General features: G+C 37.1%; 1 protein-coding gene across 1 annotated transcript in view; it reads right to left on the bottom strand.

The window, feature by feature from the left end:
* Window positions 1-6,794: 6,794 nt before the first annotated feature.
* The window catches only part of pde11a (phosphodiesterase 11a), a 75,166-nt gene continuing 54,646 nt past the window's right edge, over window positions 6,795-27,314 (bottom strand). The window contains exons 11-20 of the mRNA XM_048192841.1: window positions 25,254-25,400; window positions 24,854-24,961; window positions 24,644-24,753; window positions 24,436-24,526; window positions 18,062-18,162; window positions 16,907-16,984; window positions 16,471-16,534; window positions 15,277-15,351; window positions 13,478-13,561; window positions 6,795-8,102 (exon numbers count right to left, since the gene is read on the bottom strand). Coding sequence (XP_048048798.1) covers window positions 7,899-8,102; window positions 13,478-13,561; window positions 15,277-15,351; window positions 16,471-16,534; window positions 16,907-16,984; window positions 18,062-18,162; window positions 24,436-24,526; window positions 24,644-24,753; window positions 24,854-24,961; window positions 25,254-25,400 — 1,062 coding nt within the window. The 3' untranslated portion in view covers window positions 6,795-7,898. The remainder of the gene's footprint in view (window positions 8,103-13,477; window positions 13,562-15,276; window positions 15,352-16,470; window positions 16,535-16,906; window positions 16,985-18,061; window positions 18,163-24,435; window positions 24,527-24,643; window positions 24,754-24,853; window positions 24,962-25,253; window positions 25,401-27,314) is intronic.

Raw genomic sequence — 27,314 nt, forward strand, 5'->3', positions numbered from 1 at the left:
CATGTTAAACAGGTTATTTAATTTTTTTCTGTTCACAAAGTAGCCTATGTTTGCAAGCTGTTTAATTCATACAATTTAAAGGGGTCATGACATGAGACATTAAACTTGCCTTGATCTTTTGACATATACGTTCTTTGTACCATTAAAACATCCTACAATTTTCATAGCTTAAAATGTCCTCATTATAAACAAAGCGTTATAAACAAATTTAATAAAGCTGTGATGTCACACATGCAAATACATTTGCATACGACTGCCTCCAAAGCGAGACTTCGATAAAGTTTTACATCATCGCACCATAGGCCACGCCCATTGGCCTTCAGTCTCTTATCAGCTGACGCTTGCCTACACTGGATGTGATCATCACATCAAAAGCAAGTGGAACCCATTATAATGACTGACGTGGTCCATTATCTCAGGGAACCATGATTATGTGAGTAACCTAAAACGTTCCCTTTTGATATGGTTCACTCGCTTTGCATCTGCATTTAAGCTGACGCTTATGGGGAACTTAATCCAATAGCGTCATGCTACAAGCGCAGAACGGAAGTCACTCTGCGAGCCAACAGCTAGGGGGCTCTCAATTGAGGGCCCTTAAACCAGCTGCATAGGAAGAGGCTCAGACCATAGCCGGAGCCTGCTACATAGTCCATAAGCGTCTAAGACTGACAACACCCATGCTTGAAGAGCAGGGATGTCCAGGATATAAAATCTGGTGATGGTGGATGGGGAGGACCAGCCGGCCGCCACACAGATGTCCACGATAGAGACTCCACTGAACCATGCTCAAGAGGAGGCCATCCCTCTGGTGGAGTGTGCCCTAACTCCCAAGGCGCACAACAAGTCCATGGACTTGTAAGTCAGCGCTATCGCATCAACATCTGGAAAGCTGCTCAGACAAACAGCTGTTCTGATTACAGATATTGGCCAGAGCGCTCAATATACTGTACACCGTAAGAGCCCTGACGAGACACAGAGGGTGAGGTGCCTGCTCCTTTTCTGTGAGTGGAAGAGCTAACAGCGCTATCACCTGCATTCTAAATGGGGTGGAAAGCACTTTTGGCACATAGCCTTTCCTTGACCTAAGGACCACTTTCTTGTTGTTAGGGCCAAATTTAAGGCAGGAAGGATCCACAGACAGAGCCTGCAAGTCTCCAACTTGTTTGACTTAACGACCAAGTCATGTTTCCCAATCAAAAGGCCGGCTATCAGGGTGTGATTGGCCGCAATGGCCGCCACATAAACTTTGAGTGTGGAGGGGGCGCGCACACTGTCCTGCAGCTCCTGCAGGAACGTGAGAACTGACACAGCATTGTATTCGCCAGGGTCTTTTTTCAGAGCTAGGCACCAGCTTGAGAAAATGGACCATTTCTGGGAGTAAAGGCACCTCGTAGAAGGGGCTCTTGCCTCTGAGATTGTTCTCATGACTTCCTGGGAAAGACCTGATGGCTCCCATCGAGGGGCCTAACATGCAGGTCCCACAACTTCGGTTGGGGGTGCCAGATTGTCCCTCCTACTTGGGAGAAGAGGTTTTTCCTCAGCGGTATGGGCCATGGAGCTACTGATAGTAGCTGTACTAATTCTGGGAACCATGGCTGATTCTGCCAGCATGGTGCCACAAGAACAGAACATGCTTCGTCCCGTATCCGACTCATGACCTGCGGGATCAGGGCTACAGGAGGGAAGGCATAAAGGCGCCAATGTGGCCATTTCAGAGCCAGTGCGTCCATTTCCTTTGAGAAATAAATTTTGCAGTGGGAGTTTTCTTTCATCGCAAAGAGGTTCACATCCACCTGACCGAAGGTGCGCCATATCACTTTGCCATATCACCATATCACCCACTTGTGAGACAACATGTCCATCCGGTCCCACGTTTGAGGAGCCCGGCATGTGAACCGCCCTCACTGAGCGGAGGTCCCTCTGTGCTCATAGGAAAAGACGGCTCGCCAATCTGTATAGAGGGTGAGACCTGAGATCTCCTTGGTGGTTTATGAAGGCAACCGCCATCCTGCTGTCTGAGTGAACTAGGACATGATGACCTCTGAGTTCCGGCTGGAACTCCTTGAAGGCCAGAATTACCACCATCATTTCCAGGCGGTTGATGTGCCAGTTCGACATAGGGGTCGACCATGAGCCAAAGGCTATTCTGCCGTCGCTCAGGGCACCCCAGCCTGTCTTGGAGGCATCTGTCACAACTACATTCCTCCTGCAACTAGACCCAGCAGCACCACATTTTGGTAAAAGCGTGGCAATTTACAAGGTACCAGGGCTCTGACACAGCCATGGGTGACCTTGAGAATGTGCCCCCCGTGCACCATGCATGGGCTGGGACAAGGCCTTTCAATCAGAGCTGGAGTGGACGCGTGTGGAGCAATCCTAGCTGAATGACTGAAGAAGCTGCCGGCATGAGGTCTAGGAGCTTCTGAAACCTCTTATGGGGGTGGTAGGACTCTGCTTTGAATGAGGCCACCATGCTCCTGATCTTTAAGGCGTGCTCCTGAGAGAGCCAAGTTCATTTGGGCTGAGTCGAAGACTGCTCCCAGGAACGAAATCCATTGGCTGGGAAGCAGCGAGCTATTGCCAGAGTTGACCCTGAAACCCAAGTCTTGCAAGTGACTGATGAGCAGGGATCTGTGGGTGCATAGCTCCTGTTCTGATTGGGCTATAAGAAGCCAGTTGTCAAGATAATTGAGGATGCGAATTCCTGTCTGCCTCAGAGGGGAAAGAGACGTGTCTACACACTTTGTCAAAGTACACAGAGCTAGAGAGATTCCAAAAGGAAGGACTGTATATTGGTAAGCCAACCACTTGAATGCGAATATCAAGAACGATCTGTGTTGGGGGGCTATCTGGATGTGAAAGTGGGCATCTTTCAGATCCACAGATATAAACCAATCCCCGGGGCGAATTTGCGTGAGGATTTGTTTGATAGTCAGCATTCTGAAGGGCCGTCTCATGAGGGCGCGATTCAGACGTCTGAGATCGAGAATGGGCCTGAGGCCACCATCCATCTTGGGGACAAGGAAATAGCGGCTGTACAGGGAATTAACCCGTCCTGGATCATTATGTTTGTTCAGAGCATTTTGTTTTGTCAGCAAGGCACAGTGTAATGGAGAGTTCACAAAGAAACTCTGATGAAAGATGAAGCAGCCAACTGTGTTGGATCTGACAGCAGCTCCATCACAAACCGTAAGTAAATGATTTCATAATGATTTGTCTGTAAATGACAGTTTTATTTAGATAATATTTTCAAAACACTTATATGCAATAGTGAGTGGGCATTGATACTGTTTCCTATAATGACGTTAGCCAATCATAACAATGGTCATTTACTGACAAGCCTTAAAGGGATAGTTCACCCAAAAATACCTTCATTCTGACCCTCTGTCTGAAATTATCTGTTTTTAAGGCACATCTCCTTTAAACGGATAGTTCATCCAAAAATGACTAAATTCTGTCATCATTTACTCCCCCTCAAGTTGTTCCAAACCTATATATATTTCTTTGTTCTGCAGTACACAAAGGAAGATATTTGGAAGAATGTTTGTAACCAGGCAGATTTTTCTTTGTGTACTGCAGAACAAAGAAATTTATACAGGTTTGGAACAACTTGAGGGGGAGTAAATGATGACAGAATTTAGTCATTTTTGGGTGAACTATTCCTTTAAATGAGCTGTGCCTTAAAAATAATTTCAGACAAAGGGTCAGAATGAAGGTAGATTTTTGTTTGAGTGTGTGTGCAAAAAAACTTTATTAACATAAGTGAACCTCAAGGAACATATTAAAATATTTTTTAAAAATCCAGTTCATGACCCCTTTAATCAAAATAATAATGAATTAAAACTAAACGAATGAATTAAAAATAAATCCATAAAATGAATCTCCTAAAAGGTTCTAAATATGAAGCGCCTGACGGAACCCTTTAAGGTTCTAGAACCTTTTCTTCTAGTGTTGGAAGTGCTGATTTTAGCATAGTACATATTTGATCACAGTAAATGGATAAACAGCAATTTAAAAACTTGTGTAATTACATCTTATGTGAATTTAGCTTAGAAAACAAGCTCACAAGTTGCTCCCTACAACCAGTCCATCCAATTTTTTATTTTTTTTTTTCTTCAAAATACTATGGTATAGTCCCCTCCACTCAGGAAATCCGGAGACCGGATGATAAGCATCCATTTGTTACCCTCCTGGCAGGTTTGTGTTGAGAATTTCGCATTTAGATTTAAAGATATTTAGTTTTTCTCCACCTGTGAACTTTTGTATGTCATACATAAACCTCAAATGTGGACTTAGACATCCTGAATTATGATGACAAGTGTAACTAAAGAAAAAGCATTACATTTACATGAATGAATGTGTTAATGAATATAAAATCTCCAGAAACCAACTGGATGGCACAAATTTCTGATGTAACGCTGGTAAATTTTCAAGGTACTGATCTATTGTATGTTGATAAATCTCACAAAAAAATGAAAAAGTGAATCACTGATCATGAGGAATAAAAAAAATAAATAAATAAATAAAAAATCATTACTGTAATTACTATATTATTGTTGTTGTATATTATCAAGTATTCAGATTAAATATATAGAACATAATAATAAATGTGACAGGATGATTCTTATAATTGTATTATAATGAGAATCTAAATAAAATCATCAAAAATAACGAGAATTACAAACAAAATCAAAAGTACAACCTTTGGACACATTGTGCTTGTCAAGAAAATGTTGTGATTCCAAAAATCTTAAAGGTCCTAAATGATCCTTTATGCAAATATAGGCTTTCTTATTTCTCCCTTTTGGAGTGAAATATATGACTGGACATGTTCTTGACAGGTTTTGTGAGATTCATCCAGCTGGTAGAGAGGATGAGAACAGAATGAAATGAATGCTTGTGTGTAGTAAAGAAGATTATTATTATTTTTTTTTTTTACTTAGTAAAGGCACATACATGTCTCAGATTAGACTGACAATTTCACAAGATCACTAATGAAAAAAGGTGACTGACAAAAGCAGTCTGAAGTTAGAAGTAGTAGACCCAGATGCAATCTGCAGACATTTTCCCCCACATTTTCTGCTCTTTCATGGAAAAAAGCAGTGGAGGTCTGTGGAAGAGAGTAATGCACTTACATAGTAGCTGAAAATTTGCCAAAATATTTAATAACCAAACATGCAAGGGGGTGGAAGATGCGCAGAACGTCTGTGGAAATCTGCCGATCTTTCTCCAGGTTCTGTGTGGGCCTGTGATGAGTAAAGTTTGAGGTAATCCAGTAAGCACAGATGAGAGGCTGATGAACATAATCGCTCTCTCGCACCATGGCTGCGTCTGAAATCACATACTCTTTAAGTAACTACCTAGTGACTGTGTATGTATGTTCTATATAGTATGGATGTGTGTAGTATAAATTTCGGAAGTACTATGTCCGCCATTATCATTATCATGTGACCCATTAACGGCGGCAGCTGCGTCGTTCCACTGTCATCCACAAATCCTCTCCTATGGCCTCATGGTACAGTAAAGTGTCCGCCGTATGTGCGCTTCAGAATCCCGCAGGAAGTAGTAGGTCATCCGGGGACGTTTTATGAATACTGTGAATTTGTTTGGACATAGTACTCTTTTCACATACTGTAATTTGTCCACTGTATAGTGGGGAAGTATGTGATTTCAGATGCAGCCCTAGTCTGAGCTGCTTCATGAGGGAATCTAAGGCCTGTTTCACTCCAGCATAAGTACTACAGCACACTGACAATGTTTCTTCTACAGTACATTATAGAATTGCGGCTCTGAATTTCAGGGTTACTATATTAAGTATTTCCTTTAATAACTGCCATAATTTACGAAATGGTTATTGGCAGGCAGTTGGCCGGTCAGAATTAATACCAACTTTATCATCATAAAATATAATTTACATGAGGAGAGGCATCACATTTACATCCAAAAAGTTATTAAAACTACAGCAATAAACTGCTTAAATCATTTGGATTTGGTCTGTTTACCCACACAAAGCTATTGAATGGCTTCAGAAATGTAGTCAACTCGCACCAAATGAGCAACCCGTGACGCAATGTATGTGTAGGATGTACGAGTATCGTAAGCTTAGACTCAAACATGGCTGTGCAACAAACTCAAGCTCCTCTTCTCTTATATCGAAATCCTCTGACATTTCTCTTTAAAATTTCTCGTTTTAGACTTCTAATTTGTGACCGGTGTTTTGTTTTGCTCTATCCTATCATTACATCATGCATGAGGTCGGAGGTCACTGTTCCAGCACAAATCGATGCGTATGGCCATCTGACGGAAGTTAGTTATTTTACTTTAATGAAGTTTTTCTAACAAATTCCCATTGCTTTGCTTCAGAAGGCCTTTATTAGCCCCCTGGAGCCATATGGATTATTTTTGTATGATAGATTCATGCATTTTTTTGGGCTTCAAAACAGGTCCCCTGTTCACTACCATTATAAAGCTTGGAAAAGGCAGGGTATTTTTAAATATATCTCCGATTGTGTTCGTCTGAAAGAAGATAGTCCTACACACCTAGGATGGCTTGAAGGTGAGTAAATCATGGGATAATTTTCTTTTTTGGGTCATCTATCCCTTTAAGGCCTGTGTATACCAAATGACAATAACTATAACAATAACCGTAAAGATATAGTTGTAAAAATCGTTTTAATTATAAAAGAATAGCAAGAGTCCACACCACAACTATTATGATAATGGCACAGAGAAACAATATTGTTGGAATCACTTATCACTTTTTTTTTTTCAGGTGGTGAACGATAAAAACTTTGACAGCCAATCAGAATCCATCCTGCTTAAGCGAAAGAAGACAAAACTGCAGCACACTTAGAATAAACAGAACAATATCGTCCACTGGTGTGGAGGCTAATATAGTTATCATTATAGTTATCATTCTTGTGCGAATGAGCCTTTAGGGTGCTTTTGTGTCCTTTTGAAGCATGGCAGTTGGTTTGAGCTGGTTTATGCTGGTCATTAGTTAGTCATGAGCTGGTCCTAAGCAACCAGATCCAGCTTATAACCAACTAAGGGCCAGCATAAACCAGCTCAAACCAGCTGCCATGCTTCAAAACATACCTACCTAGCATATGCCGTTTTTTTTCAACAAGGTTGGAACATCGCAAGTGTGAGTAAATGACAGAACTTTCATGATGTGTGCCGTTGCATACCTGCATGATGTGAAACAGGCCCAAGACTTAAGGAAATATCCATGATAATCTAGAAAGAAACATGATGTCGATGCATGCATTATCATGGGGTTTTACCAAGGCACAGAGTACAGCGCTGGAGTGGATTTGCATTGCAAGCATTGCCAAGAGCCCCGCGGCTCCACAAACCCCTGATCCTGGAATAAATACATCAGCTAAAACTACAAAGGCAAAAAATACAGTCAAATCCTGCATTAGTCATTCCTTCACATGACATATGCACAGTACAGAACCGAGCTCCAGTGCTCAGGATATGTGCTCATTCAACATCATCAAAGCTACAAAGGGAAAAATACGCTATAATACCTTTTTAAATGGCGGCAATCCTCCTTAAACAGTCCCTGTTGAAAGTAGCTTACACACACGGTAGAGTCTCTAAGTTAGCATGCTAGCCCTAAAGTAGCTTCCTGGGCATAAACACATCCCTAAGATTCTCCACATTAACGAGTCATTGCTAGCTAAACGTGCAGTCTTTGCACTGTGGAGACGAACGCAAACTCAGTCGCATTTGCCTGAAGTGCTCACAGACTGAGCAAATGCCCTATAGAGGGCACTAGTGAGGTAATGGCTGCTGGTCTGAAGCATGCAGCAGAGGTCAAAACTCCTTCCGTCTGCATTGCTGCGGGTCAGAGAGAAGCGTGTGGCAAAACCGGCCATAGTTTCCCCTAGTTAGCTCACAGAATGGAAGGGGCCGCCGTCGCTGATGCCTGCGCAGCTGCAGCTGGTTGTGGTGTCGTCAACGCTACATGGACTACCAGAGCTGGTGGTTTCCTGGCTGCGCTGGTGTCTGTGGTGCAGCTCTTCCCATTTGGCACGATTGGCCTTGATCAAATCAACCATTGGCTGTAGTTTAGGGTTTAATTTGGCAAAAGTCTGGAGAGAGAGAGAAAGAGTTGATTGACTATGTTCATAGAGTTAGTGTTTAGAAATAGTATTGAAAATAGTAGGTGTTACTTTCACACTTTCACAAGTCAAAGGGAAAATTCACATAAAAATTAAAATGATCCCCATGATTTACTCACCCTCAAGCCATCCTAAGGTGTATATGACTATCTTCTTTCAGATGAACACAATCGGAGATATATTTTAAAATGCCCTGGCTCTTCCAAGCTTTATAATGGGAGTGAATGGAGTCGTATGGATTAAAAATAATCCATACGACTCCAGGGGGTTAATAAAGGCCTTCTGAAGCGAAATGATGGGTTTTTGCTAGAAAAATATCCATATTTAAAACTTTATTAACCGTAATAACTAGCTTCTGCCAGATGACCGTACGCATACTGATAAAGTCAACTTGCGCGACAAGAGTAACCCCTGACGCGAAGTATGACGCAGTATCGTAAGCTTAAACGGCTCTCACGGTTCAAAGAAATAGGTCTGTGCAAGAAACTCAAGCTCCTCTTCTCTTATATCAAAATCCTCCGACATTTTTTCTTTCAAATTTCTCATTTTAGACTTTTAATTAGTGACCGGTGTTTTGTTTTGCTCTATCCTCTGCGCTTCCGCATTCATCAATAAGTTGAGCGTCGGGTCAGAGCCGTATGGATTATTTTTATAATGATGGATGCCGTTTTTAAGGGCTTCAAATCACGTCTCCCGTTCACTACCATTATAGAGCTTAGAAGAGCCAGGATATTTTTAAATATATCTCCGATTGTGTTCGTCTGAAAGAAGATAGTCATATACACCTAGGATGACTTGAGAGTGAGTAAATCATGGGATACTTTTTATTTTTGGGTGAACTATCCCTTTAAGTTAACTCTTTCCCTGCCATGACGGAATTTTCAGGAAATCCATGTTTTCACTGCAGTTATATGGTAGGGGGCGCTATTACACATCTTCTGAAAGAGTACAGAATCTCCTGATCAAAACACAGATGAAGAAGCAGAAACAAACGATAGAAGCATTGCTGACACACATGTAAATTAACACGATCATCAAACATTAAACAGCATATGATGCCGTTTAATGTTTCAAAAATGCTGCCGCTGGCTAGCTACTTTTCTTAAAAAAAAAAAACGCTGGCAGGGAAAGAGTTAAGAACACAACCTTATTTCATTTGAGTGCTACTTTTTAAAAATGAAAGTGGCCGAGAGCTACTCATGTTATACAATACTTGAATCTCTTAAATAATGTATCATAACTCTCAAATTAACAAAAATCCAAACTGGAAGAGTTTCGTATACACGTCACCCTTCAATGTCAGAGAAAAGAACAGAATCAAAGAATACAGTTATTTATGGAAAAAAGTACTTGTCTACACATAACTATAGTTGTTTTAGTGCATCATAACTAGAGATGAAACTATGAAAATTTCATATCACAATTATAATAATCTCAACTTTTTTGACTCCATGGCCCCCCATTGTCCACAACAATGTTTTACCCAATAAAATACTCAATAAAAATATTTTATAATTTGGCATAAAAAAAATGGCCTATTGTGTTTTAAGGTTTTATTCATTTACACCACTTTTCCAGGTCTAGAAAAAAATAATTAAAATAAAAATTTAAATAATTTTAAGTAAGATTACTGGAAAAGGTCCCCTATTTATTATTCAATAGAAATTGTAATAACATTGAAACAGAAGGAGACAGACTCTTGTGACTATCTCTCATTTCACTGTTCGGGAACATCACACATTGTAAAGCATTAAAGTGAGGAATTGAACACTGAATAAATGAGCGGTTGTTTGTTTCAGTCTCTCAATGATCAGCTGTCATAATCCTGCCATGTGCTGTAAGAACTGTTCATGGACCAGTGAAATGTTGTGATGAATTATCTGTTTCTACACACAGAAAATCTGACTGTTATCCACCAGCACACCAATTACTGTTCATCTTAAAGTTTGTGTAAATAATAAAAATAATAAAATAGAATATGCATTAAAAGAAAATGCTGCTTAGCTGGTTTAACATGGTCTCCCAGCCTGATCAGCTGAAAAAAACTCCTCTAAAAACAGCCACCAGCGTTTTTTGTTTTTTAGCAGGGAATATTAGTAAAAAGGGATAATTCATCCAAAACATAAATTCTGTCATAATTTACTCATGTTATTCCAAATCAATGTGACTTTCTCCTGCAGAACAAAAAAGAAGAGAATGACTATTATTACTACTATTGTATTGCCAAAAACATCCTTCAAAATATCTTTAAGAATTTGTATTTTTCAATCAAAGCTAAACATGAGCTAATTGATTCATTGTCCCTCCCACATAGCAAGCATAATACTCTGCACATCAATAATCATTATTATTAATGGCCTTGCTATGCAAACATAATAAAATATGTGAATAGATTAGTATAATTTTATACACGTGTTATTATTGGCCAGGCTTAAGGGTTGAAAAAGGAAACATCAGCACAGCAGTTCTGTGGTCAATCTGTCATGGATCTGCACTTCATTACACACAGCTCTGTTTGATGTGAGGATGACAAAGAGTTTTAAAAGATTCATCTTTAGGCCGATCAGCCTCAGCGGTCCAACAGCGCTCGTCTATGTCAAAATGATTGAGATGGCAATCAAATGAAAGAAGCTGGGCGTTCACAGAAGATGAGTTTGCGACACTTCAGTTTTAACAGTCAAAGAGAGCAAGGTAAGATTTAAGTAGCTAAACATTTAATACTACTTGATAGGGGCAGGCGATATGATCAAAATCTTAAATCACGATATGAGTAATTTAATTTCACAATAACGGTATGTATCACAATATAGTTACTTTTGCTTTAAAGAGTTAGTACACCCAAAAATGAAATTACTCACCCTCATGTCGTTCCACACCCGTAAGACCTTCGTTAATCTTCAGAACACAAATTAAGATATTTTTGATGAAATTTGAGAAGTATATGACTTGTCCATAGACAGCAATATAATCAACATTTTCAAGGTCCAGAAAGCTACTAAAGACATTGTTAAAACAGTCGACATGACTGCAGTGGTTCAACCTTAATGTTATGAAGGGACGAGAATACTTTTTGTGTGCAAAAACAAAACAAAGATAACGACTTTATTCAACAGTCTGTGTTGATTATATTGCTCATATACCTCTCGGATTTCATCAAAAACATCTTCATTTGTGTTCCGAAGATGAACGAAGGTCTTACGGGTTTGGAACGACATGAGGGTGAGTAATTAATGACAGAATTTTCATTTTTGGGTGAACTAACCCTTTAATGACACAGACGGAAGCAGGTTTAATAGGCTGCTGTCACTTTAAGACCTGATGCACAGATCTAATACACTGATGCACATACACTTTCTTAACTGTTTAAGTATATTTTAATCTTTAAGACTCCTCCTTAAGACAAAAAATAAACTGGTCAATGTTCAAACATGGTGACGGCCTTGAGCTTGACAGACCTGGACACAGGCAAATGAGGAATAATGAAAGATCAGTGTAAAACGAGAGGAACAGAGAGAGAGAGAGAGTGTATGAAGGGTCAAGGCAAAAAACACTCCCACACATTTCCTGCTCCCACAGAGTGTGTGGATGGCAGTATTATTTAAACACACTCACACACACATACAAAGAAGAAATCCTCTCTGCCCGTAACGGCTTCTCATTTATTTCATTTATGCAGTTGATTTTTAAAAGTTTGAGTGGTTGGTTTAAAAAAAAATGTCCTGCATGTATGAATCAAATGTGAATAATGCATTTTGATGATGTACTTCACTTTGTTATGAAGCTAACAGTTCTTTTCTCTCTTTGTCTCTCTCTTTCTTTGAGAATCAAGAGTAATGCAGGAATTAGAGCATATAAGTGTGGATGACGTTGTTACGCCTGTCTCTGAGATCTGGACTGCTAGACTGATGTTTCTGTTCGTACAGGCAGAAGATTGAAGAGAAGGATCAGTGTCCATGAAAATGTGGATTGTGAAGATTTCTATTAACCCTATAAAGTGTACTCTATCTCTAAATTATCAAAGTAATCAAAACTGCTGATAAACCTGTCAAACACAATCACTTTGATATATTTCAAGATCATTTACTGGACTGAAGCAACTGAGGTTTACTTGATTATCCATTTTTAGAAAAATCATGTTCAAATGTGAGAATCAAATATGATCATCAGGCTTTTGAGGAACGTTATTAGTTCATCTCTCAATCGTCATTTTATTGCATTGCATTATATGTTTTAAAACTACAGAGATTTGATCATAAAACTAAGCATTTTAATATCATATTACTAAGACATATTATTGGCAGATATAGATGACTGATATATATATATATATATATATATATATATATATATATATATATAATATAATCTGAAGACTTCAAATGCAAAAGTGTCCATCTGAAATTTTCTTCTAAAATAAGCATTTTTATGAAGCTCGTATGTTTAGGTTCAGTAATTCCACTTTAATGGCAATTAATAGGTCCTTTTCATTGCTTTTAAACTGAAATTACTGAACATAACATATGAGCTTGATTAAAATGCTTATTTTAGAAGAAAATTTCAGACGGCACTTAGAGGCTTTTGCATCTGAAGTCTTCATATATATATATATATATATATATATATATATATATATATATATATATATATATATATATATATGATTTTGTGATTAGTCGCTATACTGTTATAAAGATCTCACTGATTTACAAACTATCAGAATTTCATACTTGCAGTATAAATATCAGCATCTGCACTAAATTATATATTTCTGCTTAGTTTGAGCCTCTAAATAAAAATTTAAAAACTATTTTCCTCCATATTCTTACTATATCATACTATATGAACCATAAAATGCTGAGATATCAAATATGACACTAAAAAACACATGCAAACTTTAAATAATTTGTCTAAACGTGTCTTATTTTAGAAAATGAGATTTCTCAGACTGTGATTTCATATGTCAGGCATCACAGGGTTAAAGTTGAATTTTGTAATTCATTGTGTTCAATGAATTATGCACTCATATTAATATGAAAACATTGTTGTTTTTGTTTGAGCATCCAGACCAGCCTGACACAGCAGCACCGGCTCAACCAGTGCATCTGGACATCGATCTATCTGACTAAACAACAAAAGATGGCTGCAATGTTTGGGATTTTATTTTTGCAATTTCATTTGTGACTCTAGTGCGGCAGAAATTACACACTTCTGCTTTAAGTTACTTGTATAAATACGTATTTTTTATGTATTTCGGGGAAAACCCTCTATGACTCTTAAATGCAAGTTGCACATTTTAATCAGCCAGTCACGGCCTCTGTTGGTGATGCATTGTGGGCCAGCATTACCTCATACAGCGGGGCACAGATTCCATCAATCCACTCCAGCTGTAGCCCTGGCAGCTCATCTTTGCGGTTTCGGTCGAAAATCGCCTATTACACACACACAAAATGAATAAATATTTGTTGAACAAACCTGCAACAGAAGACAAAATCACTGAAGTGACCTCTGTATGTTCTCAGTTGTTTCTCATAGATGGAAATGAGAATAAATGGAGAACAAATTGAGATTTTGCTTATGCACCCTTGTGAAAAACAGAGTACTTGAGGAAATAACATACAATAAAAGAATATACTAAAGTGTTACTAAAATTAATTGCATGTTAATTACGATTAAATGGAACTGTATAATAGTTTTACATTTTACATGCAATTACTTTTTGACCCACTTAAGTAGGACTTAAGTACATCTTTACTGTATATGTAATTTCATAATTACTTCTATTGTCTTTGAAATATGGTTAAAGTTACTGCTGAATGTACTGATAAGCACTTATGGTAAACTAAAATATACTTTAATATCATTTCTATTGAAACTTGTATATACTGTATTTAAATATACTTGTAATTACACATTTATAATGATGTTACAATTTAATACATTTAAAATATAATAACTTTAAATGTAGTATTGAATAAAGTTATTACAGTTCAAATAATAATCAAGTACTTTACATGTGCTTTAGTATGTTAGTCAACTTCTTTAAAGCACGACAAAATGATTATTAAAACATAATGATTTAAATGTATTTTAGAGTTAAGAAACAGCCATGAAAGTGTCTCTCTTTAACTACAATTAAGTGGCATTTTTTTTTCATTAATATATCTGCAAGTAGTTATTTTTAAATATACTTTTAAGATATGATGTACACTACAAATGTAAAATGAATACAATTAAGTGCACTTCTTTCTCAAGACGTTTCTCTGAGCTCAAACACTGAACTACGCTCTATACTCTTACTGTATGTCAACAAGCGTCTCATTTGTTTTTAGTAACCGTACAAAAAACAACTGAGAGGAAGCTGATACTTTAAAGAAACAAATGAATCGCCATTAAATATCCTGAGATATAAAAGAGCAAAAACATTTTCCTTTGGGAAACAGACACAGACCCTCTTGAAAGAAACCTTTTCATGCGTTTCATTTTTCTCGACCTACAGATGCGATTACACTCAAAGTGTGTTGTTCGATCAGCGCTTGTGTGTGTAAACTGAAGACCTTCAAGACCTTTAATTTAATGCACTTCTCTGTTGTAGCTGATAATGCCTGTGCTGTTCTCACCCTTCATATGTGTGTGTGTGTGTGTGTGTGTGTGTCAGCGCGGGCTGCAGCAGAGTGATAGAGGGTCTGTGTGTGAATATATCATGCAAACACCCACACACTCTGAGCTAAAGACTGAGACTTTTAACCTGAGGCGAGTGTTTCTACAGAGAGCTTCAAAGCTCTGCATCTCAAGACCTTCCAATGATTCCTGCAGCCTCACAATCCAGAGCAATAGGAAATATACCGGAAAAACACTAGCAATTCAATTTCCCTTTTAAACATGGATGCGTGTGTAGTAGTGTGTGCGTGTGTGTGTGTGTGTGTAAACTACAGATTCATGATATATTAATAAAATTTATCGTACCATAACAAACAATTGAAAATCTGTTATGACCATGTAAAGACTTTTGCCTGAACTTTACAGCTTAAATAACACACATTTTTTCTAACAAGTACACATGACATACAGACAAAAAAAATATAATAAATAAAAAATTAAACATATCTACATTGCAGACAACGGTGTTTTAAAGTGTTGACCTCACCGAGGGAGTCAGTTTTAGCTCTGATCGCTCTCTGTCGCCCTGCTCGAAAAACTCACTCGTCACCAGTTCAGCAACCTGTGAGAAAGCACGAGACACACGTTAATATCCAGTTTTTTCTCTTTATTAATATTTTCAATTAGCTTTTAATATATATTTTAATATATTAAATTTTCATTTTATTTTCAGTTTAAATTTATATAAATGGTAATTTTCTTGTGCGTTTGTAATTTTTATTAGTTTTTACATTTCTATTTAGCTTGAATTTCATTTTATTTCAGTTTTAGTCCTTTTAGCACTTATTTATTTCTGTTAGTGGTCACACTTTATATTAGGTGATTTAACAGGTTATTCTAGCTGAGGCCCCAGTGTGAGTTTTTTAAGGCTACCGTTATTTAAAACATTATTTTAGAAAGTATTATTTCCTTGGCAACACGTCATGCAGTCACACTATGTCAGATAGCATTCAGTATGTGGAAGTGAATGTGTTTTGTCGTTTAAACACCTTTATAATGATCATGTTAGTTGATATGACATGATGAGTTTGCACAGCAATTCAGAGGATCTGTCAGATTTACATTACGTAAATTCATCCATTTTCACCGAAATACATAAAAGTAAGTGGCCTGTGAACTGGGAGAAGAATAGAGTAAACTTTATTGTTTCATACACAATGTGTATCTGATATGAATAAAACACTTTGTCAAATTATAATTGAAAGGATATTCCATAGAGATCAGTGCATGAAATTTGAACTGAACAAAATATAAATGTCTTTTTGAAGCAAATTGAAACTGAGGGGGCACAAATAAGAGTTGAGGGGGCAATGCCCCTTTTTGCCCCCTCATGGTGCCGGGCCTGTTTAAGGATTGGTTAAGGAGTAAGAGAAGGTCAACAGTGTCATTGTAGATAAATTAATCACAGCTGTAATTGCATGCAGGTATTTTTTAAATATAAGTACAATATAAAACCATGAATGTACACAATAAGAGCATTCTGTCAAATGTTACTGCATAGTAGTTAAAGACACTTCATATAAAGTTGGACCCAGTTAATTTTCATTTAAGTTTTTCATCTGATATTTAAATTTTATTTTCAGCTTTTTTTTTAATAGTTTTAGTTTTGGTTGTATCTAATAACAACAGTAGTGTTCATTTCCACACTCAGCTGTGGTGTATTGTGGGTAAGAGCGCCTACCTTGCATGATATCTCCCAGGGTTTAGTGACGGCACCCAGATCACATGCTGTCATCAGCATCGACCTGCGAGACGTTCAGAAAAGAATAAGAACCAGAAATATATAGGCATTGTGTGTGTTTGTGTGTGTGTTTTTGTAACATATCAGGACACAAATGTGTATAATGACATGGGTATGACACAGGTATTACAAGAAGAGGTGACTTAAGAGGACATTACCCCATGTCCCCATTTTTCAAAAGGCTTATAAATCATACAGAATGAGTTTTTGTGAGAAAGTAAAAGTGTGCACAGTTTCCTGTGATGGGTAGGGGTAGTGTAGGGGGATAGAAAATACAGTTTGTACAGTATAAAAACCATTACGCCTATGTAGAGTCCCCACAATTCACAAAAACGAACTTGTGTGTGTGTGCGCCATGCTGATACATGAAACTGACCTGCACATATCTCTGTGTTCCTTCACATTCCAGTTGTATTCCCCTTTATTCACTAGCTCAAAGAAGGAATTTCTGTTCCTGTGAATGGAAACTCCATGAGCTCTGTGCAGTTCACAGTCCTGCCACATGGCGGCAGTACAGGGTCAAGAAAGTTTATCACATTTCCTACCAACATCACCAAATCTCTGCTGCAATGTGAAGCAGGGAAAGTTTCACACACATGCACACAAAAAGAGTTTGCCACAAGTAAATTTAAAATATATTTTGAAAACAAATAAATAAATGCAACCTTGCATTTCTAGAAGTAATAAGTCATAAATTATAGTGATTTCCCCACATTAAAGAGCTTGTTCTTAGACATGTTGCAGTGCGGTGAGAACAAAGTTCAATATATTAGCATTTTTATTATAATTATTATTAAGAACATCATGCCTAAGAACACAATACTTCTGCCAAGTAAGATAGTTTATTAATGTAGCTGGTGATACTGTAGATACACTAGCATTCAAAAGTTTGAGGTCAGTACGATTTTTAATGCTTTTTTAAGAAGTCACTTCTGCTCACAATAAGGCTGCATTCATTTGATTAATAAAACAGTAATATTTTGAAATATTATTATAATTTCAAATAGCTGTTTTCTATGTGAATGTGTGTTAAAATGTAATTTATTCCTGTGATCAAAGCTGAATTTTCAGCATCATTACTCCAGTCTTCAGTGTCACATGATCCTTCAGAAATCATTCTGATATGATGATTTTTGATGATCAAGAAACATTTATGATTATTATCAATGTTGAAAACAGTTCAGATTTTTATGGAAACTGTGATCATTTTTAACAGCAGTTATTTGAAATAGAAATCTTTTATAACATTATCAAAGTTTTTACTGTCACTTTTCAATTGAATGCATCTTTGCTGAATAAATATTTTGGTCACACTTTAGTGTCCAATTCTCACTATTAACTATGACTTTTGCCTCAATAAACCCCTAATTACTGCTTATTAATAGTTAGTAAGGTGGTTAGGTATTTCTTTTAAAAAATCTTACTGATCGTAAAACCTTTGAATGACAGTGTAGATGTGGCACATTAATATTTGATGGATTTGTCAGTCAGAGATGTGTGTTATTATGTCCATAAGCGCAGCAGAACTCACTGGAAGTAGAGCGTCAGGTCTGTGGCCAGTATGGATTGTTTCAGGAGCTGCATGAGTTCTCCATACTCATGTGAAGACAGATTAGAGAAGATATTGTGACCCTAGAGAGACAACGACAAAATGAAACTATTATTTTTATTCCTTTTCGTGTCATTAAATATTGTTTGGATGATTTTGAAGATGTTTGATAACAGACATCTGCACTGATGGTGATTTACGGTAAGTCAAGTCAAGTGTCACAGTGTGGCCATGTGTTTTAATCATACAGGTGCTTTCCAGAAACGCTCTAGTCCTACAGTACGTCAGGATGAATTTCCATATAAAGTGGGTTTGAATATATAACCATACTTAACATGTAACTCTGAATTCCAGCCACCCACGCATCTGTACATCAGGATGCCTGATTAAAATAAACTGATATTTAAATGTCTGTGTGAAGTTTACACAGTGGCGCGCCTCATTCTGGATTCAGAGAAGCTAAGACACTTTACTGAGTGTGAGACATGCGCAATATTTTTGCTTTAGTTGAATATTATTTTCAGTCAGATTTGATATCATAGTAAGGGCCTGTTTACACCTGGTCACTTCATGTGTTTTTACTGATCTGATTTGTTAAAACGGTTCCATTTACACCATCTCCACAAAACAAATATAATCCGATTTCTTCAGTTCCCGCGCTAGTTCCCTGCAGATTTATCAGAGTTCACGTCAAAGAAAGCAACAGAAATGAGCTGCATTGTATTTATCAACAGCTAATTTCAAGATCATAAAGATTGTCAGTATTGACACAAATTTTACGATTCTATTTGATTTATAAGCTTGTGATTAGATTCTGATTCAATTCGATTCGTTATTGATTTTTATATGTATATATAAATATATACATATATATATATATATATATATATATATATATATATATACATGGCAGTTTTATATATATATAGTACATGGCAAATTTTGTCAAGGAAAAAAATCTCTCATCTAATGCTGTAAATTATACATGGGAGTCAGTTGAAAGAGTACATTACAGTATAACATTGAAGGTTAAAATGAACTGATTTGTATACAAACACTTAAATTATAATAATTATATTATTATAATAATACATTTTTATAATAATAAAGTTATAATACTAACTTTACAATTACATAATTATATTTCTACTCCAATCTTCTTCTTTTTTTTAAATATAAACATTTAAATTGTGGCTGCAAAAAACTTGACGGATTTATTCAAACATGCAATTAAATATTGAAGAACACTAAAAATGATAATGAATACGTAATATGTTGCATATATTTAGCAAAATGCTCCTCTTTAGAGTTAATTTTTCTAGTTGACTAACGAGTTTATGGTCAGAGTGAACATGGTTTTTCTGAGGTAAATGTGACGTTAAGGGACATATTGTTACGTTTTTTTATTGACGTCTTTCCGCGGTTGAAACTGATAAGTGAATACACAAGGCATGATACAGATTTTGGTAAGTTGTACTGTATCTGTTAAAGGTGCCGAAGAACGTGTTTTCAAAAGATGTAATATAAGTCTAAGGTGTCCCCTGAATGTGTCTGTGAAGTTTCAGCTCAAAATACCCCATAGATTTTTTTTTATTATTTTTTTTAACTGCATATTTTGGGGCATCATTAACTATGCATCGATTCAGGCTGCGGCCCCCTTTAAATCTCGTGCTCCCCGCCCCCCGGAGCTCACGCTTGCCTTAAACAACATAAACAAAAGTTCACACAGCTAATATAACCCTCAAAATGGATCTTTACAAAGTGTTCGTCATGCAACATGTCTAATCATGTGAGTATAGTATTTATTTGGACGTTTACATTTGATTCTGAATGAGTTTGAGGATTTTCTCCGTGAATACAGTAAGAAACGATGGTAACTTTAACCACATTTAACAGTACATTAGCAACATGCTAACAAAACATTTAGAAAGACGGTTTACAAATATCACTAAAAATATCATGTTATCATGGATCATGTCAGTTATTATCGCTCCATCTGCCATTTTTCGCTGTTGTTCTTGCTTGCTTACCTAGTCTGATGATTCAGCTGTGCACAGATCCAGATGTTCTGCCCTTGTGTAATGCCTTGAACATGGGCTGGCATATGCAAATATTGGGGGCGTACATATTAATGATCCAGACTGTTACGTAACAGTCAGTGTTATGTTGAGATTCGCCTGTTCTTTGGAGGTCTTTTAAACAAATGAGATTTACATAAGAAGGAGGAAACAATGGAGTTTGAGACTCACTGTATGTCATTTCCATGTACTGAACTCTTGTTATTCAACTATGCCAAGATAAATTCAATTTTTCATTCGATGGCACCTTTAACATACCTTCAGATGTTCATTCATGTTTATTTGAACCCAGGCGCTACAGCAATTTCTCACGCCAAATTAAACAGCGCCAAAACCAGTGAAGCACTACACTGGGGCTAGGGGGGCTATAGCCCCGTCAAAAATTTGAATAGCCCCTGTTTAGCTGCTCCACAGGTGCAGCCACAGCCAGCACTAGCATAGCCGACTGATTTGAGCCAGTCACCAGTGGAAGAACCAAGACACCCTCTTTGATGGCAGTAACCTCCGCATCATGTGAGCGTAGTTTCCTATGGGGCCGTTCACACAGCATGCATTTTTCCATTCCAATGCGCTACTTTTTCATTGTGTTTCTATGTAAACACGCACTAGATGGACGTGCAAAACCATTGCACTCACGTCTTGTGTCTTTTGCAGAGTCTCGCGCATGACATGCTGTAAAACATGGCGCTCAAGTTAAAATCAGTTCAACTTTTAAAAAACGTGCCTTGTGACCTGTTTTTTCCCCATATTCCACTGCCCGTGTCTCACGTTTTTCAAAGCAAAAATGTGTTCAGCTGGCTAAAAATGCTTTGGTGGACACACAGCCTAAGATTGTGATGCGGTGTTTGTTTAATGTTTAATTTAAGTGTAACGTTGGATTATGCATACATACGTATTGTGTTGTTAATGCTGAGTGCATGGGAAGTCTTTCACCTTGGCATGTAGAAAAGTTTTTGTCATAGTTTTGTGGTCACTTGTATTAAGCTTATATCATTTTTTTTTTCTTTTGGTTGTTTGAATATGCCTATTCTTTGGCCAAATTTAATTTAAAGCCACTCTTCTGTTTAATGTTGTGTGTACCAAAACTACAAATTATTTATGAAGTAACTCTGACATCATGAGTATCGATTATTTTCTTATCACCCCCACATATTGGTCTAGCCCCCTGTGAAGATTCCAGGTTACCCCTAATTGCTCATAACTTGGGTGTATATCCTGTTTATTTTGATTTATATATATTTTTTGGTTTATTTGTATAAATGTTTGTTTAAAAATTACTTTGGGTTATTTTTCCTAGTCTAAGGTGCACATTAGACGACAGAAAAAAGACACCAGGAGTTTTCTTTCTTTCTTTTATTTATAGTTTATCAACTTCCATTTTCTTACCTTTTTGTTTTTGGGATCATGGCTGCAGCATGGTTCCGGGGGTGGGGGTTTAAGAGGGAGTGCGGCCTTCCTGTTTCCTTTTTTATGCAACTCAAAAGAATTATGGGTAGTGTAGGCATAGTCTACTTAACAGTACCAGCAGGGGTCATTGTTTCATTGTGTTTATTTGAATGCTGATATTCAATTGTTGAGTTTATTTATGTGTTTATGTATATGTATGATTTTTCTTTTCCCCTGTGATTTATGATTTGGTTTGACTCTTGAGTTTAAATGGTTCACTGTGCTTGCTAGAGTCAGTTTCTGGTTGGGGCCTCCGTGAGGAGGGTCAACATTAGTGTCCCGGGTTTCATGTGTTTTGTTATTGTTTGTTTTCTTTTGTTTTTTTTGTTTTTTTGTGAAATGCAAGTGTTGAGTCAATAAATACAACATATTGACTTCAAGCAGTGTCTCCCCGCCTTTACTCTGGCCATGTCCCTACACCCCCCTTTATCACCGGTAGACCAAAAAAAAAATTCTGCCGCTGTGCATGGCCAAAATGGTGTTTGGTTTTGAATTTTGCAATAAAATGGAAAAAAAATTGAATTCTGAGACTTTGTTTCATATCAAAAGTAACAAAGCACAAAGCTTATAGCGATTTACTGGATGGGAGACACGCTACAATGTTCCATTCATTTATCAACTGAAAACAGGATAGAATAATCGATTCTTGGCATGTAAGAATCGGACATTGGTTTCGTAAAAATGAGAATCAATTTTTATTAAAAAAAATAAAAATAATAAATTTTACCAGCCCCAAAAATTTTTAAATCTCATTACTTTTAATGAAGCTGATTGTGGGTTGAGCTTCAGGATGCGGATTCAGGAGTTTCATTTGCGGCAGTTTACTGAAGAGATACTCATCTGTGGCGATGTGTATTGAAGTACTGCTGTCATATCTGGCTATAACATGTCACATATCCTATAACATGCTCTCATACATTTATTTTTTAACATTTCGGGAGGTGTAAAATTTACATTAGTGGTTTCATTTACACTTGTCCAGTTTTGTCCATAATGCATCTCAAAGCACCTCCTGAAGTGGTTGAAGTGATGAAGTGACCAGGTGTAAACAGGCCCTAAATTCTGCTTTTCAGCAACTGCAAGGCATGACGGGAAATAGGATTGGCTATATCTACCCCTACCAGATTAAAGAGCCAGGAAACTGCTGCCATTTCATTAAGGAGCGGCTTAATTAATACTTGTCTATCTGCTGGTCAGTGAACACGCTCTTGCTCGGAGTAAATGATGACCGTAGCTCATTTGCATGCAAATGACAGTGACACAGATAAACACGCTGTATCTGTAGAAAGCAATTATTCACAGTCAACATCTGTCAGTTAGCACAGGCTGTAATTTATTCACCCCCCTCTCTGCCTTGTTATCTCATTGTATGTGGTTAAAATGATTTCTTGTGTGGCACTGCTTTAGCGTAATTATATGAAGTGATTAAAAGTCACAACACAAGCATTAAATTACAAACTATTTTAAATCTTTACTTATATTTTGGATTTACTTCATTATGTTTTAAATGATTTAAATTTTTAAATGGTTTAAATAGAACGATTCTGAATAGACAACTAAACAAAACATGCAATTTACTAGAGATTCTGACAAAATTTGCTGCAGTATATTTAAAAAAATAATTTATTTGAATTCTTTAAAAAAAAATCATTTTGAATGAATGATTCAATGACTCACTCAAAGTTTTCATTATTGGATGAATCTAGCCTGACTTCGTCATACTCATATTCTAGGCAGAATGTGAGTCTGATACTGCTCCATTGCGCTTGAATTATGGGGCGTGTCTTAACCGAACCAGTAAAAAAAAAACTCTGCACTCAATTGGATAGACCTACAACCAATCAGAGCAACGCAGTAAGTGACGTATGTTGAACTTGTACTTAAACTTTTGCCGAATCCCGTTGGAAGGACGGCAAACACATCTTTCCCATCGACAAATGCCTTGATTGCGGTTCTTTGTTCGTCTTTTAAAATTAATGCACTGTCGATTTCTTTTATTACAGACGTGATAGCGGAATCTAAACATCTTACTTCTCCAGCTGCAGTCATCGTTGGTGAAAACCAATTCAACCCAAGCGCTCTTTGATGACGTGGGTGGTTACGTAACCACAGATAGCCTGTCCATCATCGATTAAAGCCCGCCCTGGCAATTTGATTGGCTCGGCCTTCTGGGAGCCGAGCATAATTACTCCACAATGGATCGAGTCCAGACCGAACTTCCCGTCCAAAAAATGTTGTGGGCGGGGTTCGGGCTGGCACCCAGGCTAGGATGACTCAGCATTTTTGAACAAATCTTTCGAATGAATGGTTCAATGAAAAATACATTTTTAACAGTCAATTGTCACCACCTACTGGTGTAAAAATGTAATGGATACAATCTTTATTTGAAGCGTCGTACTTTCAAAAGGTGATTTGCTCTATTTTGATCACTACTGTAGACATCAGTGTTCATATCCCAACTATAAACTTTTTATCCCAGTACTTCAGTGATAATTTTGAATGATTATAACTCAGAAATAATGATATTGTGTGTTTGAAAAGACTATTTGTGAAGCTATTTCATACCTATAAGGCATCTAAATCCGTGTGATTGTACTTGGCCAAACCGCTGTCATTTAGGAATAAGATCGCGTGGGTGTTTGAATTTAGATTGCAATCTTTTAACGATTAATCGTGCAACTCTGTCAGGAACTGATTGGATAGTCGTTGCTGTTTTCTAGTTTTTGGTGTTGTTTTAAAAGATGTGCACAGATAAATCATTTATAATAAACACTGCAACATTCCATAAAATACACACTGTCAATTTTGATTTCATGGTGACTTTAGGTTTACCTCGCTCTGGAGGATCATAACAGCATGGTTGAAGTGATGATGCTCTAGTGTGGCTGATGTCCCATACAGAAGAGAGAGAGCTGATCCCGTCCTGAGAAAGACACAGATGTCACTGAGGTGGAACCAAATCCACTCAAAGCTCATGTGTGCAGTAAAGACATTCAGATTCAGCTCCAACTAATGTTGAGTTGCAGTGATTGAGTCTCACTTGGCCTGGAAAGCGTTGTTGGTTCCTCTGTGGTCCAAATCATGGCAGATGCAGCCCACTATCAGAGCCAGAATCTCCATCTCGGTCAGAGTCTCCTGAAAGCCGGCTGTCTGCAAACAAACCGACATGAACAAAAAAAGTTACACGTCGGTTGCAAATTTAGTGGGCTGGGGACCACACACACACACACACACAGAGAAGGTCCCTCACCGTAAGCATGGAAAACATGCACTGGCAAACGTTGAAAGCGTGTCTCCAGTTATGATACAGAACCATGCGATAGTTCTTCCTCACGGTCAACAGCCACCGACAAAGTGTCTAGAAAGAAAAAGAAGAAATGTGATGTTACAATTCAAAATAAGAAAGGCATTTACTGTCTTCTAATTTGATTGGCTGAGAGTGCTGATATAGAGCATATCAACATGTTTCAGTGTAACGTTTGGAACTTGTCACTTTCGAAATATCGGACCAAAACGTGTTGCTTAATAATTAACTTTTATTTTATTTTACTTTAGGCTTACGGTCAAATCACAGCGTTGCTGATATTCAGTACAACAGCACTCTTGCTTGTGTGATACTGCTGAGTTAAGAAATGCAAACATGTGTGGACCTCATAGTCTATTTTGAATTTCTGCACCATCCCCAGCTCCATAAACATCCGCAGAGCTGCAGTGACCATGGCGTCCACATCCAGAGAGAAGTCATCAAATGATAGTTTATCAATGCCCAGTTCACACACCAGAGGGATGTTCGCTGCCTGAGGAAAGAACAATAGAGAGAGAGAGAGAGAGAGAGAGAGAGAGAGAGTGTGTGTACGCAGAAAAGAGGGAGAGACGCAGAGTTTGCTCTCAGATGCTTGAAAACAGATGCTTTGCGAATGGAACGAAACTAGCGTCAGGGTTTTCTGTAATTCATGTGTTAGCGCTGACTGAAGCTCACAGCCGTGCTAATGAGACACTACAAATAGATTCACACACACATTCACAGATTTAATGAGGGACTGCTGGCAGGAGGAGCTGTGCGTTATGTTATGACGTCATTAACAAATTCTAATTGTGGATATTTACTCATGTAATTACTCCATAAATGGAGCATATTACACTACACTGGACGTTTTTACCCAAAATAAATGTGCTATTATAGAGACAATCCAAATCAAACTACGTTTTGCTCAATAATTTATGTAAAAATGAACATTTACTTACACTCATATATTCCAAACCTTATATTTTAGATTCAGTAATTTTGTTATGTGCTTTTGTCATTTTTTTTTTTAATATTATATATATATATATATATTTATATTTATATTCTTAATTAATTCTTATTAAATTTATATTTCCATTTTACTCATTTTAGTACTTCAACTGTAGCCAAGTTGAAGTTTTTCATTTTAATATTTATATTTCAATTTATTTCAGCTTCATTTCAATGACTGAAAACAATCTTAAATAGTTATCAATAACAACTCTGGTCCTACAATATAGTTAATATGCACTGATGTATATTCAAGGGGACATTAGCACATTTTTTGTAATTAACTGTGAATAATCGCACACCTAACATTAACGTTTTTAATATATTTTTAATATATAAGTATATATTTTACAGTATATTTTAAATATTGATTTTTATATTTTTACTAAGCACTATGAATGAAGGACAGTATCACTGATACTGATACTGATGTCTCTATTACATGGATTAATTATAGCCATTCAGCATTACAGTATAAATGGAAGCCATCATTTTTAACATTTAATAGCTTTTAAAAAATATAACAACTTTTAATTTAAGTGAACTTAAAACAGTCTTCACATAAACTAGTTCAGATTACCTGCCCTGTTAAAATGCACAATAGTTTTTTTTTTCATTGTTTTTGACCCATGTAACCTTGTAAACAGTGCTTTAAAATGTTCATGTAGGTCTAACAGGTAACTGCACAGTTACACAATATAGATGAATCCTTATTAAAGCTACAAAAGTTATTCAGTCAAGAGCACTGAGTGATTATCTCTTTGTCTTTTGTTCTCTGATTAAAGCTGCAGTCCGCAACTTTTTTTGGTTAAAAATGATCCAAAATCAACTTTTGAACAAGTACATAACCAGCCAGTGTTCAAAACTATCTAATCATCTTGTCTCGATTCACGACAGTTAGCTTGTAATAATGTTTTATAATAAGAGCGAACTGGCGGATTTCCGCGGGAAATTCAAGCATGCAGCAGTTCCTCTGTGCGTCATTACGTCACGTCCGTAAACAGAAAGGAGTCCCGTCGAGAGGCTCAGTTAAATCATGTGAGGAAGCTGCCGGTAGCGGCACGTTTATAGCCTTTTCTCACAGCAGCTGAAATAATTAAACTTATCATTTTGATGGTGGATTGTAATCCAGAAAGGTCCAAATGACAATCATCAGTGATAACTGGAGATTCACCCATAGTCAAAAAGCAAAAGACTTCGGACTGTGGAGTGACTACAGAAATTGAAATCTACAGCTAATACACACTAAATACACAGTCACACAATGCTGATGTTGTTAACATTAACAATTTGAGAACAATATAACAGTAATAATAATTTGCACGGTTTGGTGTGATCCGAGCTAAGCGATCGTTAGATTTAATCATCATTGGCAGCGTGATTTATTGTAGGCCTAATGCTTTTTTCCTCAGTT

This window comes from Megalobrama amblycephala, linkage group LG6 (assembly GCF_018812025.1).
Source record: "Megalobrama amblycephala isolate DHTTF-2021 linkage group LG6, ASM1881202v1, whole genome shotgun sequence".
Taxonomy (NCBI): Eukaryota; Metazoa; Chordata; class Actinopteri; order Cypriniformes; family Xenocyprididae; genus Megalobrama; species Megalobrama amblycephala.